A 21207-nucleotide genomic window follows, 5' to 3' on the forward strand; every position below is an offset into this window, starting at 1 on the left:
GTGCAGGAATCCAAGTTAAACTTCCTCAACCTACATCCACTTCACTACACTGGATAATAACATTAATCACAATAAAATGTTGTGAGATGTATGCATGTATTATACATACACTCACTACTTAGAAATTCTGAATATTAAGCGGTATATACATATCTGAAATAAATAAAATACCTGCCCACAAAAGAGTAAGGGAAATAAAACTGGCTATTTTAACAAGTACAAAAAACAAAAAATAACAAAGGGAGCTATAATAGTCAAGAAAATGAACATGCTGTAGCTTCACTGAGATGAATGGGACACACATTTAACATTTATTTCAGTGGGACTTAGAAGAAAAACCAAGTAAACTGTGCCTCATATCTTATAGCGTTCACTATTAATACTGTTAAATAATTTTCTGAATCCTGCCATTTTACTAAAATAGCCATAGCTCTCTTTACAATCGTGCAAGCTTACTAACCATTATTAGTTTTATAATGACCACATGTAATCAAGCCCCATCATGTTTACTGGCCTCCAAGTCCCCTCCATACTGCCCAACCAGTATAGGCAGTGAGTGGCTGGAGAGCCTCTTTTCTCCATTGCACACACTTCCTTGACTGTGCTATGAGGAAAGTAAAGAGTAAAGAGTGCTGGGTAGGTCAACCACCACACACCTACTATAACTCTAACCTTATGGCAAAATAAAAAGACTAAGGTGCTGCGACTTACTCATAGCTGCAGCGACTGTTCTCTTTGACCTGACATACTAGCAACTTCTACTTGCTCAAACTCCTTGGCTGGACCCACAGATATTGCTTGCTTAATTTCCCATGTTACAAAAGTGATTGCACTAAATGATTGCAAAAAATCTTATTCCTGCTGATGTTTTTTTTTAAAAAATGATGTTTACAAAACACAATCCGTTTGGAAAAGTTATATGTCAAGAGGCATGCATCTGGTACTGACTTGAAAAACAGTATGCAATCTGTGGCAATAGTAGTTCCTTTTAAAGCTTTGTGATTAATACCATAACTTCTTGGTGCATCACAAATATATCCCAACTTTAAATGTTAGTGAATTATTTGCTTTTTGGGATGTGTGTGGAAATTACTATCACCCTCTTATTTTATCATCTGCAGGGTTTTAAAGGCACACAGACACTATGATTTTTACCATTAACCCTCCCCCCCCACACACACACCGATTGCTTTCTGAAGTTCTTGGTCAAAATTTCTATAATGATGGAGGCTTGACACACTCTAGCTATTTTATTTATCTCAAATAAATAAAACATTCAAACGAATAATAATGGCATCTTCCTAGGTTTAAAAACCTAATACCCATCTGCATATTTTAAAAATTCACCAAAATCTGATATAGACACTGAATAAGCGCACCTCTCTCTATATAAACAATTTTCTTTCCTTTTGTGTTCCTATTTAGTTATTCATTATGATCTGACAGGATAATGAATAGTTCATTTGTGAACTCTTGTGAGCATCACCAGCTAAAACTTGGTTGCAGATCTGACTTCCTCTTACTTTTCAAACAGCAAGTTTGTTTCAACATCCACAACCAAGCAGAGGAGCCACAACTTTCATCTCTTTTTAATCACTACTAACTGTAATGATTTCTGTCATGCTTTTCAATGACACCCTGCATAAATTTTGGTGAAACTTTCTTGTTGCAAAGTTTAGAGATTTCAGCACACTGGTGTTTGTGTGGACAAAGATATAAAAGGCAACTGAAGTTTTTTCCTCATTCTATAAAATGTCTGACTTTACCTGTCAATATGATGTTCATTTATAGAAATGATTCCATAACATATGTAATAATAATAATAATAATAATAATAATATTGTCATATAAGAAAGATTTATACATGAACCTGAATCAAATAAGCATGCTAAAATCTCAGAGGCTCAACATGCCTGTGTGTATCCCAAAGTAGACATGGATATAATTTCTTCCATTTTATAATTTTCATGGAAGGGTCAACCTGCTGGGATGCTTCACTGCTTTCTTCCCCCTTTTTCCTCATTTTGCAGGATTTGATAGAGATGCTAGAAAAGTTCTCTCAAGTCAGGCTCAGACATGAACTTGGGGGACTCTTAAAAACCTACCTCAAGTGACTTACAAGCTCTTAAAGTCTCAAAATTCTTTTTTAGCTTAGATGAAAATCTGGTATGGAGAAGAATATCCAGCTTCCTTCTCCCATCTCCAGAGTATTGTCCCTCATAGAGTTGCCCACTTCCTGAAGCACTTTCCTCCTCTACCCCTTAAGGCAGTGTTTCTCAACCGGTGTGCCTCCAGATGTTGATGGACCACAACTCCCATCAGCCTCAGCCAGCATTGCCAATGGTCAGGAAAGATGTGGTCCAACAACATCTGGAGGCACACCGGTTGAGAAATACTGCCTTAAGGTCTTATCTGACCCAGGCAGTGGCAGTTAAAGCAGTGGTGGCTCACACGGAAAGAGGGAATGAAAGAGTTTTTTCCTCCACCCTCCTCATTGGCATCCTGGGCATGCTCATATATGGCACACTGTGACCCTGTGAGAAATTGATTTTTCGTGAGGGCTACTACAATTGTAGTCCTTGGGAGAACTCTATGCCACAACTCTATGCCCCATGGTAACTGGGCTCTGGCATGCTGTGTATTAGTGCACCCAGGACACCAGGATTCCAAGGCAGGAAGGAATAAAGCTCTCTTTTTCCCTTTTCTCATGCACCCTGCTGCTTCTTGAATTGCTAATGCCTGCCCAGGTGAAATCTTTAGGAAAAGGGAAGGGGGTATATGGGGGAGTGGAGGCCTGGGAAGAATGGTGCTTCAGGGATTAGAGAGGAGAAGGAAGACTTGGATTGGGTCAGAAAATAAACTGTTATTTTCCTTTTTTTCATTAAAAATTAAGTTATTTCCAAGTCAGTCCAATCTGAGCAGGGGAACGGTCACCCATCTCTACTATATGTGGTACTTCCCCCTGTATTTGTGGGATCTGACTTGCCCCTATACTATTTTGATAGAGGGAGGATATGAATGTTTTCAAGTAGACATAAACAGCAGCAGTAAAACTAATGGTAACAAACTGTGACCAAGAAAAAGGGGTTATGTAAACATTAAATAAAATTAATAAATGATTTTCCATAAAAGAAACAAAACAGTTCTCCATTGGAAACCAGCAGAATTGGGAAATTATTGTTGACTGCAATGCAACTAAGCTTTAGGAAGCTCTTTGGCTCATTGTCTGATTTCCTCCATATGATTTTCTGGAACTTTTTTTTGCACTTAGCAATTTCCTTATTTTTATATTATTTCTTAAATTAGCTACTGAATCACAACAGTAGTGCATTTAGCTTTTGTTTGGAGCAAGATGTACTTGCTGTTAGATATAAATCTTAACTAATAACTAATTCCATCCAGTTAACATGGATTTATACACAGAATATGGTGGTTCTAACCTGCTATCGATTTGCCCAAATTGAACCACCTCTTGCATCAAGTACTTTCTTATGTCCAAGCTCGACTAATTATATGCAGCCACTCGTGTTATATATTCACTAATAGGCAAAAAACCTTGCGGTTTAGGAATGTACCTATAGCCCACAGATATTTCTATCAAACTTTAGAAAGCAGGGAAATTGGGCAGCTATAGTGAATGCACCAGGGGAGCAGGAGACCTGACCTCCTCTTTGAGATATTGTACTGCCCTACAAATTTGTCAAAATGCAAACACAGTTTGGGCTGGTCTTTTACAGTCCAATCCACTTCTTGTGTAGCTTGGAAGAATTTAGTAACATGTGCCTCTGAGCATATGGTGAGTGGTGGCAACATCTGCCTCTCCAAAGATGGAGAATTACATTTTTGTATGTTTGTTGCTGTTCCTCTTTGCTCCTTTTCTGTGTTACTACTGTTTCTACAGAGAATCTAACCTATAAAATTATAGTTCTCTCATTATTCATCCTAGGAATCTGTGTCAAATATATTTTTATTAATTTCCAAGTCTTTTATTGGTCAACGTCATATCATGGTGAAGAGAGCCTTTTGTGTTTCAAACTGGAGGTTATGCTCTATTTCTATTTTGGGTGCATTAACAGTTGAATCTGAAACTGCTCTTTGTACAATATGTTGCCACTTAAGCAATGACTCCAGCTGCCCGTCCAAGATGCATGTTTTCAGCCTGCTATGCTTAAACTACTCCACTTAAGGAAAAGTGGGCATGGTCAATTAAAAACATAGAGCACACCTAGAATTTTGCTAGAATATATTTCACCTCCCACTGGTTTGTCTTCTGCAAACTGAGACACTCCTTATGTGGAAACTATTATGCAGAATAGTCAGTGCCATTATTCCACAATTGTTTTTGGAGCTTTTTTTGAGTGTGTTGTAAAGTGTTGCTGTACTTCACATATTCACAGAAAAAGAGAATGATTCACTATAGGAAACTTCACTAAAATTGCAAAGTAAATCAAACATAGTTAAAGTGACTCTCTGAACTATATCAACTGTTTTAATATAGTTGCTTCCTCCCTGCTAAAACAAGATCAGCACAGCACATGTCTTGTTTCTGTTATTTGGGCTGCTTTCAGGTGTTGCCACCACTCACCATATGCTCAGAGGCACAAGTTATGAAATTATTTCAAGCTACACAGGAAGTGGATTATACTGTGAAAGACCAACCCAAATTGTGTTTGCATTTTGACAAATTTGTAGGGCAGTACAATATCTCAGAGAAGAGCTCAGGTCTCCTGCTCCCCTGGTGCATTCACTATAGCTGCCCAATTTCCCTGCTTTTTAAAGTTTGATAGAAATATCTGTGGGCTATAGGTACATTTTTAAACTACAAGGTTTTTTGCCTATTAGTGAATTTCTTTGCTTTTTAATCTGGGAGGTAAGAAATGGGATCCTGTGCAAATTTTCTGAGAATGGATTGATCATTTGCATGCTTATTGAGTTCAGTGGGATTTACTCCCCTGCAATCATGCTTAGGATAGGTGAAACTGACCATGGGGAGGGAGGCATGGAGTGGGTAGGGGAGGAGGAAGAAGGAGGAGGGGAGGGGAGGAGGAAGGAAGAAGGAGGGGAGGAGGGGAGGAGGAAGGGGAGGAGGAGGAAGGGAGAGGACAGGGAAAGGAGGGGAAACACAGGTTTGATCATTTGCATGCTTACTGAGTTCAGTGGGTTTACTCCCATGCAATCATGGGTAGGATAGGTAAAACTGGCCATGGGGGAGGGGAGAGTGAAAGGGGGAGAGGGGGAGAGGGGAGCAGAAGGGGGAGAGGGGGAGAGGGGAGCAGAAGGGGGAGAGGGGGAGAGGGGAGCAGAAGGGGGAGAGGGGAGCAGAAGGAGGGGAGAGGGAAGGAGAGGACTGGAAGGGGAGGGGAGGGATGAAGGAAGGGGGAGGGAAGGGACAAAAGGGAGGTGATGGGAGGAAGGAGGAGGAGAGGCCAGGTTTGATCATTGGAATACTTATTGAGTTCAGTGGGAATTACTCCCATGCAATCATGCTTGCAAATGAAATGGACTGCCTTCAAGTCGAGTCCGACTTATGGAGACCCTATGAATAGGGTTTTCATGGTAAGTGGTATTCAGAGATGGTTTACCATTGCCTTCCTCTGATGCTGAGAGGCAGTGACTGGCCCAAGGTCACCCAGTGAGCTTCATGGCTGTGCGGGGATTAGAACCCTGGTCTCCCAGGACAGTCTAGGATAGGTAAAACTGACCATGGGGGAGGAGGAGGACAGAGGGAACTGGAAGGGGATGGGGGAAGGAAGGGGGAGGGAAGGGGCAAGAGGGAGGGGATAGGAGAGAGGAGGAGGGGAGGGCAGGTTTGATCATTTGTATGCTTTTTGAGTTCAGTGGGATTTACTCCTGTACAATGATGCTTAGGGAAGGTGAAACTGACCTGGGGGAGAAGCAGGGAGGTGAGGGGAGGAGATAGGATGGGTGGGCACTGGGCAGAGGGGAAGACCCTTTCCTTTCCAGATGAAAAACATTGTTAATAGTATCATTCTCTTTCAAGGTTTCCCCCACCTTTTTATTCTACAGCAGGTACATGTAGCCTTCCACCCAAATTTAAACCAAAACTGTCTCTGGCCACATCCACACCAGACCTTTAGTTCACTGTAGATAGTCATGGCTTCCCTCAAAGAATCCTGGGAAGTGTAGTTAGTGAAAGGTGCTGAGAGTTGCTAGTAGAGGTCCTGTTCCCCTCACAAAGCTTCAATCAGAGCAGCTGACTGTTAAACCACACTGGCCACTGGAGCTCTCTCAGGGGAATAGGAGTCTCCTCTCAGCACCCTTCACAAACTACACTTCCCAGGATTCTTTGAGGGAAGCTATGACTGTCTAAAGTGAAATAAAGGTCTGGTGTGAGTGTGGCCCCCTGATTAGGCAAGCCAAGCAGCTGTGAGTCTGGTTTTTAGGTCTCTGACAGTTGGTTCTTACTGAGCATGCCTGACATTATCATTGAGTTCAATGCTAAATTTCTTAAATTAATTAAAATTCAACCAGGCATTTTTTAAACTTTTAAACTGCAGAAGATGAAGGTCAGAGTATGGGGCAAGGTCAGTAATAGGATTACAGGTACTCTGTGAACATGACTGATTTTTAATTCGATTCTCTGACTGTTTTGTGTACCACCATGAAAATTTAGAGGGTTGTTAAGCAAGCATTTCTGAGTTCAGGACTGTAAGTTTTGTAAGGTTTTGTTTTGAAATGAGCTTATGGGAAGCATCAGAATGGCATGGGGGTATTTTCAATTTAACAATGTGGAATGCAAAAAATCCATGCTGACTATAGTATACAGCCACTTGTGGCTGTATAATATGTGTGTGTGTGTGTCAAGCACCATGCTGTATTATATTTCTGCAACGTACTTTTATAATACTAATATATAAATATTTTTATAGAGATATATGCAGCACTGTATGCATCTGTTTATGTGCTGGTTACTTTAGGAAACCTGAAGTATATATGTGTGTAATGTAATATGCATAAAATGCATATAATGTGTGTAGTAATGCATATAGTATGTGAGAAATAATACATATATGAATATTCAAGAAAAATAACTTGCTTCTCACTGAAATCAAGGAGCAAGACAGGAATTAGGAAAATAATCTGCAAGGATGAGCTTGACATTTGAGATCTTTAGAAAATTTCATGTTTATTCTTTGCATCATACCGTTAAATATCAAACAGCTTCAAAATGACCAACTGGAATGACCAATGTGCTAGTAGTGTCACTTTGATAGAGTAATGTGCTGAAATTACTGAAAAGAAACCTCATGTCGAAGATAAAATGATGTAATTGAAACAGTGTAATTCACAAAAAATTACCATTAATATTCAAATTATATTGAAACAATGGAAGAGCTCAATCTCTTTATGCATCTGCCTAGTGGCAAAAACTATGCAGACAGATAAAGAACAGTGAAATATTTCATCATGTTAGCAGAAACTTGTGCTTTCTCAGGTTCTTTTGTATGCGGTAAATCTTGTGCATGTTCTCATTCTCTCAGCAGTATCAACGGAAGATCTGTTTGTCTGTCTGTCTGGCACCATTTTCAGTACAAGATATAGTTTAATATTAAATAATAAAACATTTCATATGACAACTTTTTTGTGATCAAGTATGGGTACCTATTTTACATTTATTGAGAGGCCTGCATGCTCTATACTTCAAACAATAAGCTTTTTTACCCTGAGAAAACACTGCTAAGTTTTCTGACAGGACAAAATAAACTGCACACCGAGGACCACACATCTTTGCAGACATAACAACTGAATAAAAACCAAGAGGAAGATACCTGGTTAACAGAAGCATCTGTATTAGCCACAGGTGAAGGAGAGCGACAGGCAGGTGGAGAAGAAATCTCACTGTTGGTTCCCTCTTCCCCAGACTCCTCAGTAACAGGTGACAGAAGTGTGTGACAGCGTCCAGCCGTCATCTGCCATGGGAAATGCAATCCCAAAGGACAGGAAGATAATTCAATCACCACAATGGCTTTTATTTATTGCAGACATATACATGGAGTCCCACCAGGACGTAGTTTAAGAGCCTGTGCTTACAAGGTGAACAAATTTCAAATGAAGGCAAAGCATCTGCACTTTTAATAACCGTGTGGGATAATTTTTTTTGGCAGGCACAGCTTTCCTCACCCCTGCTTAACAAGATGCTCCTGCCAATTCCATCTTCTGCACAGTTATATAGATCTAGAACCCCTGTGCTCCTTAGTGTCTGATTACCTTTCATACCAACACTATATTAGTAATATAGATGGAGGATGAACGTTTGTTTACTAAGCAGATCCACATGTAAAGACAATGAAACATATATCACTTAATAGTAAAGCATCTGTATTCCTCTCCTATGGCTTCTTCATTCCAGCAATGTTTCCATATTCAGTGCAGATTTCTATATTCAATTTCCATATTCATTGTTGATTGTTTTTTAAAAAATGTTTAATACATATGCAAAAAAAATCATTTCAATTTCTCCCTTCCCCAATTATTAACTTAGGCATACCACACTAGGCATTTCAAAAACAGCAAAATAAAATAAATTGTTAGGAGTACAAAATTCAACGTAATTTATACTATTTTATCAATTTGATTTTATTTGGTGGTTCAGATGAATTATCCATGTTTAAAGAACTGAGTTGCCAAACTCAGACACACCCAAAGAGAACAGTAATTGCTGGTTTGCAAAGCTGAAGAGAGACAAATGCATAAATTTGAGCTTCAGTACACTCTAATTGACAACACCCAGAAATCTCATTAAAACAAAGCAACAACATGGACTGTAGCAATAGCGTAGACATAATAGTATCAGAACCAATACTGCAAATGGCATATACCTCAGAAAACAGCTAAATTAAACATCCATTGCTTACCATAACTACAGAGGGGTGAGCTGAGTGTGTTGAGAGGAATTCTTCTGAATCCAGCTCCTCCATTCCTTCTGAAAGTCCTTCCACTTCTGTCACTGTTAGCAGCATAGTGGCGTGTCTAGCTTTCATTGTTAGCATCTTGCACTTGGAATTTAGAGATGCTATTTGCTCCTGGTAGCCTTTGATCTTCTGTGCCAGCTCCTGAGGAAACATTTTCTTCCTTGAGAATCATATGCAGCATGTAGAGGCCATAAGAACTTAGTAGCAATTCTGCTTCCGTTAGAGAGACCAGCTTGCTTGTTTAAGATCAGCCAATAAAATCACAGCTCTGTGTTTCAGAAGCCCTACAGCAGCAACAGCAGTCACTGAATGGCAGGATGTTGACTGTGGAAACTGAACAAGTCAGGCTGCATCTTGCTACACACAAAGAGAACTAAACCGCTGAACAGAAAGCTATGCAGTGAAACTGGAAAAGCACTATGAAATTGTGACAGGAGAGATATCTGTTAAAGTCACATTACCATTTCTGAAGATTAGCAAATTCTCCCCCCCCAATCCTACTGAAAACAGAGGGGAAATACTATCTTCTGTCTCCCTTGAGAAACTAAAATAAACTGAAAGTCCCCAGACAGTACATGCCAAGGAAATGAGGTCATGTAATGACTAGAAGTGTGAAAAAATAAATAAAAATGCAACGTTCATTTCTCACCAGACTGAATACAATGAACAGAGCAGACATTACTGCACAAGCCTATCATGGATTAACACACACCATGGCTTTCTTTTTGCTTTTTTCTAAAGTGTTGGAGATAGTGGTAAACTAGTGGCTCGCAGTAGGTATTATAACATCACTCTACAGGGAATTTATTTTCTTTTAAGTAACTTGGAATGGTTCCAAATTATATTCATGAAGAGTCAAGCTAATTTGGAACTTAAGCTCCAGTTCTATGCCTCTCTCCAACAGCAAAAATATATACATAGGATTAATCTATTGATTCCTGTATCAGTCTAGCATCACATTGCAAGGAACGTAACTAAGGCATTAGAGGTAGATAAGCCAAATATTTCAAGTCAGTTTATAATAAATACACATGATGATGCAACTGCATTGGCTTCTGCGATCTGTTCTGTATAGAAAGTGAAAGCAAGATCAGCTGTTGACTCTTAACCAATTTTACAAAAGTGGTAGCTGGTAAAAAGAGTTGTCATCTAGCCAGTTTTAACCAGGCATGAACTTTCATCTCCCCTCCCCCTTTTTTGGCCATCTAGTTTAATGTGCTTGTACCAAGGCTCATCATTGCTATTGGAAAATATCTCCATAGAGCAAGACTGGTGAGGTGCAAGGACCAAAAACTTGTATTCCTATTTACCTCAACAAGGTCTGCATAAGAGCAGTGTATAAGCACCATTGAGTTTAATGGAAGCTGCAAAGCCGCAGTGCTTCCTGAGTTTCCAGTTAAGTGCTGTACCACCCAACTTGAAATGTGGGAAATATTCCAGGAAAAACACTAGAACACCCTCTGGTTTGATGAGAAAAGTAGCATACAGTACAATCCACACTGGGCTCTGTTTGCTGCATGGCACAGACTAGCTAGAAGTGTGACTGGAAGCATAAGATTCCTGGGCCTTTAATACAGGGGACTTGGATCCAGTCAGTAGGCCAGATTCTTACCTCCCCGTGGGTGGATATGCCCATCTGTCAATCACATGACTACAAACTGACATCAGTTGGCTGGTTTTCCTTTGCCCATGCAGTTTGAAATCAAACTGTGCAGGTAAATGAACAGCATCTTCCAAGTCCCAACGATCAGCAAGCGCTGAAAATCATGGCAATGCTTGCAGAGGCACAGGATTTTGCAAGCACAGATAGTCAGCTGATTGTTAGCACCTGTAAAAAGCTGTGCCTGTCTGTGTGGTTTAATTTTGAACAGTGTTGGCAAAAAAAGTCAGGTCACCTGATGTGATTGTGACACTGGGTGATTGACAGAAGACTGCCTCACCTATTTGTCAAAGTTGTACCACATGGGTGGGAGAGGTAAGGCACCAGCCCACTGGCCGGATCCAATTTCCTATTCTTGTTGTACAGAAAGGGAAATTTCAGTTGATGCAGCTCCCCATCTGCCCAATGACAATCTATGCTTGTCAAAATATCATATTTTGCATATCTAAACATGTTACAGTAGTCTTGTCCTCGTTTGCATTGTTGTCAAACTATTCTTACATAGATCTCAACCTTCACATTTGGAGGCACTGGAGCAGCGTTTTTGAGCCTTCAACTTTTGAGCATTCTGGAAGAGCTCCTGCTAATATCCCTCTTCAATGTCTACATGCACATACCTTACCTACATGTTTCCTGCACAGGACGCTGGGCAGGGTGGCTATTTAAGCCCTACTCCACCCTCCCTTGGCCTCTTTCTGGCCTTGCATGCCATGGGTCTGATGGCCTGTTCTGTTCGTGCACGGGGTGGAGGAAGGAAGCTGTGGCAGGGCTGCATGAGCATAGGAGTGGTGGCACAGATCTGGTGTCATCTTTGGCGGGCTCTTTGGGGCCCATGAGGTTTGGAGCTGGGAGTGGTTGGGCCTGACTACTGTATTAGGAGCAGTGTGGGGCTCATCTGGAGTGCCCATCTGGAGTCGGCAGCAGTTGGGTCTGGCTGCACTATTGCCATTTTGCAGTTGCCTGGACCTTTTTCCGGTGCGGCTGCCATTTTGTGGTCACCTGGGCCTTCCTTTGGTGTAGCCGCCATTTTGCAGCCTAGGTGCCAGCTTTAGCACCACAGGCTTGGGCTTTGCCTTCTTTTTCGGCACAGCAACCTTAGTGCCCATCTGGAGTCGGGAACAGTCAGGCCTGGCTGCAATATTAAGGGCCGCATTGGGGCCTTAGTGCCTGGGCCATCTTTTGGTGCAGCTGCCATTTTATGGCCGCCTGGACCTTCTTGCGGCACATCCGCCATTTTGCAGATCTGTTGTTATGTGCCTTCAAGTCGATCATGACTTATGGTGACCCTATGAATCAGCAACTTCCAATAGCATCTGTCATGAACCTGTTCAGATCTTGCAAGTTCAGGTCTGTGGCTTCCTTTATGGAATCAACCCATCTCTTGTTTGGTCTTCCTCTTTTTCTATTCCCTTCTGTTTTTCCAGCATTATTGTCTTTTCTAATGAACATAAGTTGGATAATGGAACAGAGCAAGGAATTTCAGAAGATCACCCTGAGCTTTATAGACTACAGCAAAGCCTTTGAATGTGTAGATCATGAAAAACTATGGAATGCTTTAAAAGAAATGGGGGTGCCACAGCATCTGATTGTCCTGATGTGCAAGCTATACTCTGGACAAGAGGCTACTGTAAGGACAGAATATGGAGAAACCGATTGGTTCCCAATCGGAAAGGGTGTGAGACAGGGGTGTATTTTATCACCCTATTTGTTTAATCTGTACGCAGACCATATCATATGGAAAGTGGGATTGCACCAAGATGAAGGAGATGTGAAAATGGGAGGGAGAAACATCAATAATTTAAGATATGCAGACAATACCATACTCTTAGCAGAAACCAGTAATGATTTGAAACGAATGCTGATGAAAGTTAAAGAGGAAAGCACAAAAGCAGGACTACAGCTGAACGTCAAGAAGACTAAAGTAATGACAACAGAAGATTTATCTAACTTTACAGTTGACAATGAGGACATTGAACTTGTCAAGGATTATCAATACCTTGGCACAGTCATTAACCAAAATGGAGACAATAGTCAAGAAATCAGAAGAAGGCTAGGACTGGGGAGGGCAGCTGTGAGAACTAGAAAAGTTCCTCAAATGCAAAGATGTATCACTGAACACCAAAGTCAGGATCATTCAGACCATGGTATTCCTACTCTCTGTGTATGGATGTGAAAGTTGGACAGTGAAAAAGGCGGATAAGAGAAAAATAAACTCATTTGAAATGTGGTGCTGGAGGAGAGCTTTGTGCATACCATGGACTGCAAAAAAAAGAAATAATTGGGTGTTAGAACAAATTAAACCAGAACTGTCACTAGAAGCTAAAATGATGAAACAGAGGTTATCATACTTTGGACACATCATGAGAAGACATGATTCACTAGAAAAGACAATAATGCTGGGGAAAAACAGAAGGGAGTAGAAAAAGAGGAAGGCCAAACAAGAGATGGATTGATTCCATAAAGGAAGCCACAGGCCTGAACTTACAAGGTCTGAGCAGGGTGGTTCATGACAGATGCTCTTGGAGGTCGCTGATTCATAGGGTCGCCATAAGTCGTAATCAACTTGAAGGCACATAACAACAACAAATGAATTGTGTCTTCTCATTAAGTGTCCAAAGTATGATAACCTCAGTTTCATCATTTGCAGTCTAGATGCTAGTTTAGGGCCACGTGCTTGGGCTTTGCCCTTTGGCGGTGCCCATTTTGGATACAGCTGCCATTTGGGCGGCTTGAGTGTGGCTGCCATATTGGGGCTGTGTGTGTGGCAGTCATCTTGCTGCATGGTGGGTGGCAGCCATTTTGGGAAGGTCACGTTTGATGGTGGCCATTTTGGGAAGGTCATTCAGAGGGTGGTCATTTTGTGACAGTCTTTTGAAAGGTGGCCATTTGGAGTGGGTCTTTTGAAAGAAGGTAAGTCGGGTTTATGGCTCTAAGGGGAAGGGGAAGGCCTCAAAGTGGCCAGCCTAGCACCCTCTTTCTCCACCCCAGTCATCCTCACCATCCAAGAATGAAGGGCCTAATATGGGTTATTAGCTCGTATCAGGTCCTTAGAGAGGTTGAACAGGCAACCTCAAGAGAATACTGTGAAAAGGGTTAAGGTGGCTAAGGGTAAACAGGATATGAAGGGACAAATTGGTAATGTCTGGAATCCTGTTTTGGACCGCTTAGCTGCATGGGAGGGGTCATCTGGTCGGTTTGCCCCTGTGTATTTGGCACCTGAGGCAGACTCAGTGGCTGTAGGGAGTCCTGATGTGGAGGCTGCTGTAGCTTATCTGGGTTTTGGTGAGTCCACTCCTCAAGGTAATGTGTGGGGAATGCCTGGGAGGCCTGGGATGGGGCCTTGGGCTATGCCATGGGAAGCTGCTCAGGGGGTGGCCTTACCTGGCATATTCAGGGGTGGTACCTGCTGGATATGGAGGGGTTTTTTCTCCTTCTGCCAAGCAGCAGCCTATGAGTGAGGCTTGGACCTCCACAGGCACTCCTGCTGCAGGGGCAGCTTCCTTCACTGCCAATCTGTTGTCTTCCGTCCGGGCTGGCGCGGTTCCATTTGGGAGATGTCAGCTCCTCTGGGGGCTCACTTGTTGTTGGCAACAAGGGAGCATAATTGGAAAGGAGAATACAGAGGTGTGTTTTCCCTGTTATACTGAGAGCCCAAACAGAAGGAAAAGGATAGGCAGGAGGAGAGAGATGAGAAATTTAAAAAGAAAAAGGTGGATAGGACCTGGGGTAATTGGATGGCAGGATTTTTAATTTATATGGGGATAGTGATTCAGCACCAGCCTATGAGGGTGGCAGCTTTGGTGAAATACCTGGTCATAATATTTAGTGTACATACAGAATTCATGGGGTCAGCATGGCTGGCCTATGATGTATCTTTTAGGATGAGAGCGGTGGTGGATGTAAACCTGCAGTGGGACAGAAAGGACCCAGAGTTGTGGTTGCAGTTCATGACTGCAGCTCAACCCGTGGAAGGGGATAGAGCAGATAGCGGACATTTACTGGGTAAGTCTGCCACTGTGGAGCCTTCTCATGGGTTCAACCCCCCCTGCTCTGTTGGGAGTTCAGTGCTAAGGGCTTTTGCAACAGGAACCCGTCCAAATTTAGACATGACTGTTCCATCTGTGCTGGCTCCCATTCTTTTACCAGCTGCTCTAGAGCTCGAGGGTTTAAGGCTTTTCAGAAGGGAAAAAGCCCAGATCTGGAGGGCAGCCTTCAGATAAGGGGTTCTACCCCGATTAGTATTTGGTGACTTTTGCATTGCTGTGTAAGTATCCTAAGTGGGCAGATGCAGTTTACTTGGGGGAAGGTTTTAGTTTTGGTTTTAGGATTCCAGTTGGTGGGTACCATAGGCCCTACAAGTCAGGGAATCTGAAGTTGGTAGTTGGAATGGAGACAGTGGTGTAGGAGAAAATAGATGAGGTAGCTGAGGGACGCGACTTGGGTCCATTTGATTACCCTCCTATATCCACTTTAAGGCTATCCCCTTAGGGCATCGTTCCTAGGAAATATCCTGGACAATATCGCCTCATTCATCACCTGTCTTACCCTAGCGGGCAGTTGGTGAATTATGCTATTCCTGAGCATTTGTGTCCAGTATGTTATGCTTCCTCTGACAGCACAGTTGTTATGGTTTGGCGTTTTGGTCCAGGCGCTCTCATGGGTAAGTCTGATATCAAGTCAGCTTTCTGCCTCCTGCCAGTCCACCCTTTGGACTTTGATCTGTTGGGGTTTTCATTTAAGGGTTTGTTTTATGTAGATTGAGCTCTACCCATGGGATGTTCTGTTTTGTGTTTGGCTTTTGAACGCTTTAGTACATTCCTTGAGTGGGCTTTCAGGAGGCGAGCCGGCTCTAATGCAGTAGTGCATTACCTTGATTATTTTCTTTTTGCTGGTCCTGCTCACTCATAGCAGTGTAGTCAGCTTATGGATGCATTTCGGCAGCTGGTAGAGGAGCTAGGGGTGCCTTTGGCCAGGGAAAAACTGAGGGCTCTTTGCCTGTGCTTACCTTTTGGAGTATTGAGCTTGACTCAGTAGCACAGGCTTGCTGTTTACCGGAAGTCAAATTATGGGAGTTGAAATGCAGGGTTGATAGCATAAGGGATTCTAGAAAGGTGACCCTCAGGGAGCTTCAGAAATTGGTAGGGCATTTAAATTTTGTGTGCAGGGTCACCTGGCAGAGCGTTTTTGTGCAGGATTTGTGACCTGATGAAGGGCCTCAGCAGGTCTCATCATCGGGTTAGAATTACCAGGGACATGAGGGATGATTTGCTAGTTTTTGGATCAGTTTAATGGGGTTTCTTTTTGGCAAAGAGATTTGTTATTAGAGGCTGAGTTGCAAGTTCACTGATGCGTCTGGGGCTTTAGGTTCTAGGGTTATTTTTCGGGATAGCTGGTGTGCAGAGGCATGGCCAGTGGCCTGGGCTGAGGCTCTCATCACTAGGGACCTGACCTTTTTGGAGTTTTTCCCCATAGTGGTTGCAGTACTTCTGTGGGCGGCTCATTTGGCTAACTCCATGGTACATTTCTGGTGTGATAACAAGGCCATGGTGCGCGTTATCAACTCTTTTACTTCTAGGAGTGCTAGAGTGATAGTTTTGGTATGTGCTTTTGTAACTCAGTGCCTTAAATTTAATATTCTTTTTCTTGCTCGCCATGTTTCTTGTCTGGACAACAGTGTGGCTGATGCCCTCTCTCACCACCAGATGTCATGTTTTGGGGATTTTGCCCCTTTAGCCAGGCTTCAACCAGAGCCAATGCCGGTGGCACTGTGGGATCTTGGCAGTGTGAAGGTGAGAAGGCCATACTGTTGTCCCTTGTACAAGAAACTCTTATTTAAGAGCAGGTAGGGAATTTGAGTTTTTGTTTGAGCAGGTGGTATTCACTCCTTTGGCCTATCCCAGTGGATCACCTGGTTGAATTTTGTGTGGTTCTTCACCAGCAGGGCCTTTCTGTGAAGACCATTAGGGGTAAGTTAGCGGGGATTGGATTTCTGGCCAAGGTTAGGGGTGTACCTGACTTATCAGGTGATTTCAGGATAAGGAAGATGCTTGAAGGGTGGACTAGGACCCATCTTCCTGCACCGGACACCCATTGCCCTATCTCACCAGCAATTTTGTTGGGTATTCATGGGCTTTGGGTGTCTTTATGTAGTTCCAGCTATGACGCAGTTCTATTTCATGCTGTTGCTTTTATAGTGTTTTTGGGGGGCTTTTCGCATGGGAGAGTTGCTTGCCTTTTCTAGAAATGACAGGTCTGGTCGAGCTTTGGAGGTAAGTGATATGATGGTGGACGGCAGCAGTGTGCAGATTCAGCTGTGCAAGTCGAAGACTGACCAGAGAAGGTGAGGAGCCGTTATCATGTTGGCCTCTTCCCGTTGATGGGCTGTGTCCAGTCTGGGCCTTAGGTTCATTTTTGTGACTTAGGGGTATGTCTGGGGGCTTCCTATTTTGTCACCAGGGTGGTCAGCCTTTGACTAAGTTCCAGTTTTGGTCCATCACCAGATGGGCCTTGTCATGTTTGGGTATGGATCCCGGGCTGTTTAGTACGCACTCTTTCAGGATTTGTGTGGCCTCTATAGCAGTCACCTTGGCCTTTGGGAGCACAACGATACAGGCAGTGTGGCGCTGGCAACTGGGTGCTTTCCATGCTTATGTCAGACCAATCAAGGGTCCACGTCGACCATTGTGCTAAGGAGTGTATTGTTAATTGTTGGAGGGTCCTGGAGAGAGTCAAGGTACTCATTTGTGGCCACAGCATGGTGTTCTGGGCGAAGAGGAGTGTGTCACAGACCACGCACGGAATCCCATTGGGGCTCAGTCATTGTGCTTCAGTCCAGTGGCTGGGTAGGCGTGGCGTGCTGTGGGAACACCTCCTACCAATGTTTTTTGATGCTTCGTTGGTGCAGCATCCTCCACAGGTTTTGATTATCCATTTGGGAGGCAATGACCTAGGAATGTTGAAGGGGAAAGCCCTTATTATTTAGGCTTGCCTGGACTTTGAGGTCATGCGTAGAAGGTGGCCTGGGACCATGACTGTTGGTCCGATATCCTCCCCAGAAGGATTTGGAGGGGAGGGATTGACCCCAGGGGCCCGAACAAGGCTTGTAAGAAAGTAAATAGGGAGGTCCAGCTCACCTTTGCTGGTATGCAGTGCGAGGTAATACATCATCCGGAGGTGAAATGTAGCAGGACTGATCTTTACCAGCCAGACGGTGTTCATATGTCTGACTTGGGTAACAATCTGTTTCTGACTGATCTGCAGAGTGCCCTGAGTGAAATTATTTGCTGCAGGTGGGGGAAGAGGGACTAAGCTGAGTCCTGTCCTCTTCTGTGGCAGATATGTGCAGGAATTTCACAGGCTAGGGTTTGGTGAGCACCCTTAGGCACCATTTAAGGTGATAGGTGGGATCTGAGGCTTGTCTTCCGGGTTATGAGGCCTGTTGGCAGGATAAGGCTCACCTTTGGAACTAACCTGTAACACCTACTCAATTGTGTAGCCCTGAAGGGGGGTGGAGCAGGAAGGCCTCCCTATCACCCTGCAGGGATGGGGCCCAGGGAAGGGGATTGGGATTGGACTACCCCCTTTTCCACAGCAGGGTGTCCTTGCCTGACTGGGTAAGAGTTCAGGCCCGCACTTTTCTCTGCAGATCATTTGTTATACAATCAAGCACTTAACTGGCTTATCTGAATAAACGTGGCCCTTGATTTATCCGCATTTCATCTTGTCTTGCCTCTTCATTTCCTGATTATGGGCTGCAAATATGGATTTGTATGGGAACACCAACATTCATTTCGGTTTTTGTTTTGTTTTGCATTGTTATAAAGTTACATTGCTGTTTGTGTTGTTCCTAATCTATATGCTGCTCTTTTTAGAAAAATAAAATACAATAAAACATAATTAACAAACAAAATTAAAACCCACAATTATGATACATATATGGAGGGCATGAAGAAAAGAAAGTGCTCTTATAATATCTACGAGTTTTCACCTTCCTTTGCTTTACCCTGGACTCTAGACACATGCAAAATTCAAAGCTTCCGTGCTATACCAAAATGTTTTTCAGAACCATTACACAAATGTTTAAGAAGACCACTTGGGATAATTAATATCTGTTCTAAAGCTAATATTTCTGTCTCCATAGAAACCCCAGCCATAGCACATTGGGTTTACAATGTGAAAGCAAATGCGTAGGTTTGCTGCCTAGTACAATAGGGTGGCCAGTTATGCATCGCCAAAAATGGATTTGTGTCTCCAAAAAGAGGACAAAAGAAGCCACACATCTGCATAAAATGTGTCTTTGGTAATTTATATGTGTAGCTGCAAATTCAGAAATAATTACTGTAATTTAAATAGAAATACAATACATCTCACCATTGTAGGAATGACACCACATGATGTGTGCTTGCTGTCTGCTGACCAAGAGCTACTAATTGTTAATGGGAAATTTCAAGGTTCCTGCTCTCCCTTTTTATAATTCCATTTATCTATCTATTCATAAAATTATTTCTATACCACCAGATCATAAAATTTCAGGGTGGTGTATGACAATAAAAACACCATTAAAAACAATACAAATGATCATTAAACAGCTGCAAAGTCCTGTCAGCATAAAAAAAAGTCTTTAAGAGAGGCCTGAAAGTCAAAAGCAAGGATGCCTGCTGCATCTCTGCTGGAAAAGCGTTCCACAGCATGAAACTGGTAATTAATTTAGACTGAAAATGACTGACTTCTAGCTGAAGCTAGGGATGGGGGAGAAATTAGATTTGGTTCACATTTTAAAGTTGAATTTATCAGATTTGTACCTTCTGAAAATACCAGCTGAAACACAATTCACACTTGTCCAAATTCTTGATGCAGTTCTCTGACTAGGGATGGAAAAATAAGTCAGTTTCAATTCTCTCTGTTTCGTGTTTTCCACTGTTAAATTCAGTTCTCCACATTTCTGCAGCAATTTTTCCAGTTTTTCATCATGAAAATTCTCCAGCATTTTAATGCAAATTTCTCCTAATAAACACATTTTTGTAGGCAGTTTTGACTATTGTATACATTTTTGCAAGCCATTTCTCATCACATAATACATTTTTGCATGTTAGTTTCACTCATATATTCATTTTTATGCACATTTCTCCCTAACATATGCATTTGTTTTGCAAACATTGTTTGCTTGGCAAACTGTAGTGTAAAATTCAAATCAGTGTGAATTTTGAAGATTGGCTGTGTTTCGGATCTCATGCTGTTTTGGAAAGTGTGACTTTGATAGGTTTGGCTTGAAATGCGAACTAAACTGAATTTCTCACCCATCCCTATCTCCAGCCAACGGATGTTTACAAAAAAGCATATAGCAAGGAAAACTGCGCATAAAATGAATATATTAGTGAAGTTAATATACAAAAATGAATATTGGGAAAATATTTTTTTAAAAGTCTACATGCAAAATGTGTTTATTAGAAGAAACACTGAAATGCTGAAGAGCTGTCATGAGTTTTTTTTAAATTGCAAATTGCTGTAATGTGGAGAACTAAATTTAAGATTGGAAAAATGAGAAACGGTGAGAACCGAAATGGTAGATTTTTCCATCCCTAGTCGAATCCAGTTGGGCCACTGCAACACCAGGGACAATTAACAAACCTCTTCCAAAAGATCTCAGTGATCGAGCTGGATATAAGGGCTCAAGCCATCTTTAAGGTATCCTGGATCCAAGTTATCTTTAAATCAGACTTGGACTAGACAGCCCTGAAATAGAGGATGCCTTCAAACGGAGGACTGTCTTATTTAAAGTAGGACACATGGCCACCCTATGTACAACTTAACTACTTTGTTCCATTCAAAAAGGCATTTCTGATTTCTTGTAATGTTTGCTTAGGTTTTAGTCCTCAAATAAAGCAGGGGGAATGTTAGGTTAATTTTAAAGGTATTCAGTCAGAACAAAGTGATCTCATGCCTTCTGGTGCCAAAAATGTTTTTACAATCTGATTGCTCACAGCGAATGAATTAAGTATAGAAAAACTTCTGCAAAGCTCTGTAGAGCTTAACCCAAATGAAAGCCTTAGGGTTGGTGCAAATTCCCAGTGTGATAATAGTATCATGAAACCAGTTACTCTGGTTTTGAAAAGAATTTTTTTTCCACCTGTGAGACACAGAATCTATCCTGATTGCTTAATGGCTGAGCAACTTTGCATTCAAACAGGATGTTGCAGTTATGCCTTGTTTTCTCATATTCACTTCTTGCATGAACAAATTAGCACTGGAATTAAGCCAAGGGGTGGTTGAAAGACATAAGATCCTAACAGGAATGGACACAAGTATATGACTTATTTGAAGGGATAATGAAGGATGGGATAGCACAGCTGAGTGCTGAAATCAGAGAGCAGAAAGTATATTTCATTTCTACTTTGAGGTTTTTAGTTGCTGAACTTCTTTATTACCAATTAACATTTGCTTGTTGTGCATATAATCATATTATCAAGCTAAAAACTTTTACAAATAATCAAACATGATGAAGCAAACACATAAGAAAGTAGCTTATAAGTTAAGTGCCTAGTGTTCAAACTGTCTGAAATAGTTCAAAGCCTCAATTTCATATTTTAAGGCTACACATTTGCCCATAAAAGCCAC

The 21207-nt window shown here is 42.0% G+C and overlaps 1 protein-coding gene across 10 annotated transcripts in view; it reads right to left on the reverse strand.

Moving 5' to 3' along the window:
- Positions 1-21207, reverse strand: part of SYNE1 (spectrin repeat containing nuclear envelope protein 1) — a 598390-nt gene that overhangs the window by 172894 nt on the left and 404289 nt on the right. For 9 of the 10 annotated variants that reach the window (XM_061624165.1, XM_061624156.1, XM_061624157.1 and 6 more), the window contains 2 exons: positions 8877-9074; positions 7791-7931 (listed from right to left, as the gene is read on the reverse strand). In XM_061624165.1, the coding sequence (XP_061480149.1) occupies positions 7791-7931; positions 8877-9074 (339 nt within the window). The remainder of the gene's footprint in view (positions 1-7790; positions 7932-8876; positions 9075-21207) is intronic. The other variant, XM_061624155.1, reaches the window with a different exon arrangement.

Source organism: Rhineura floridana, chromosome 4, assembly GCF_030035675.1.
Source record: "Rhineura floridana isolate rRhiFlo1 chromosome 4, rRhiFlo1.hap2, whole genome shotgun sequence".
NCBI classification, from domain to species: Eukaryota; Metazoa; Chordata; class Lepidosauria; order Squamata; family Rhineuridae; genus Rhineura; species Rhineura floridana.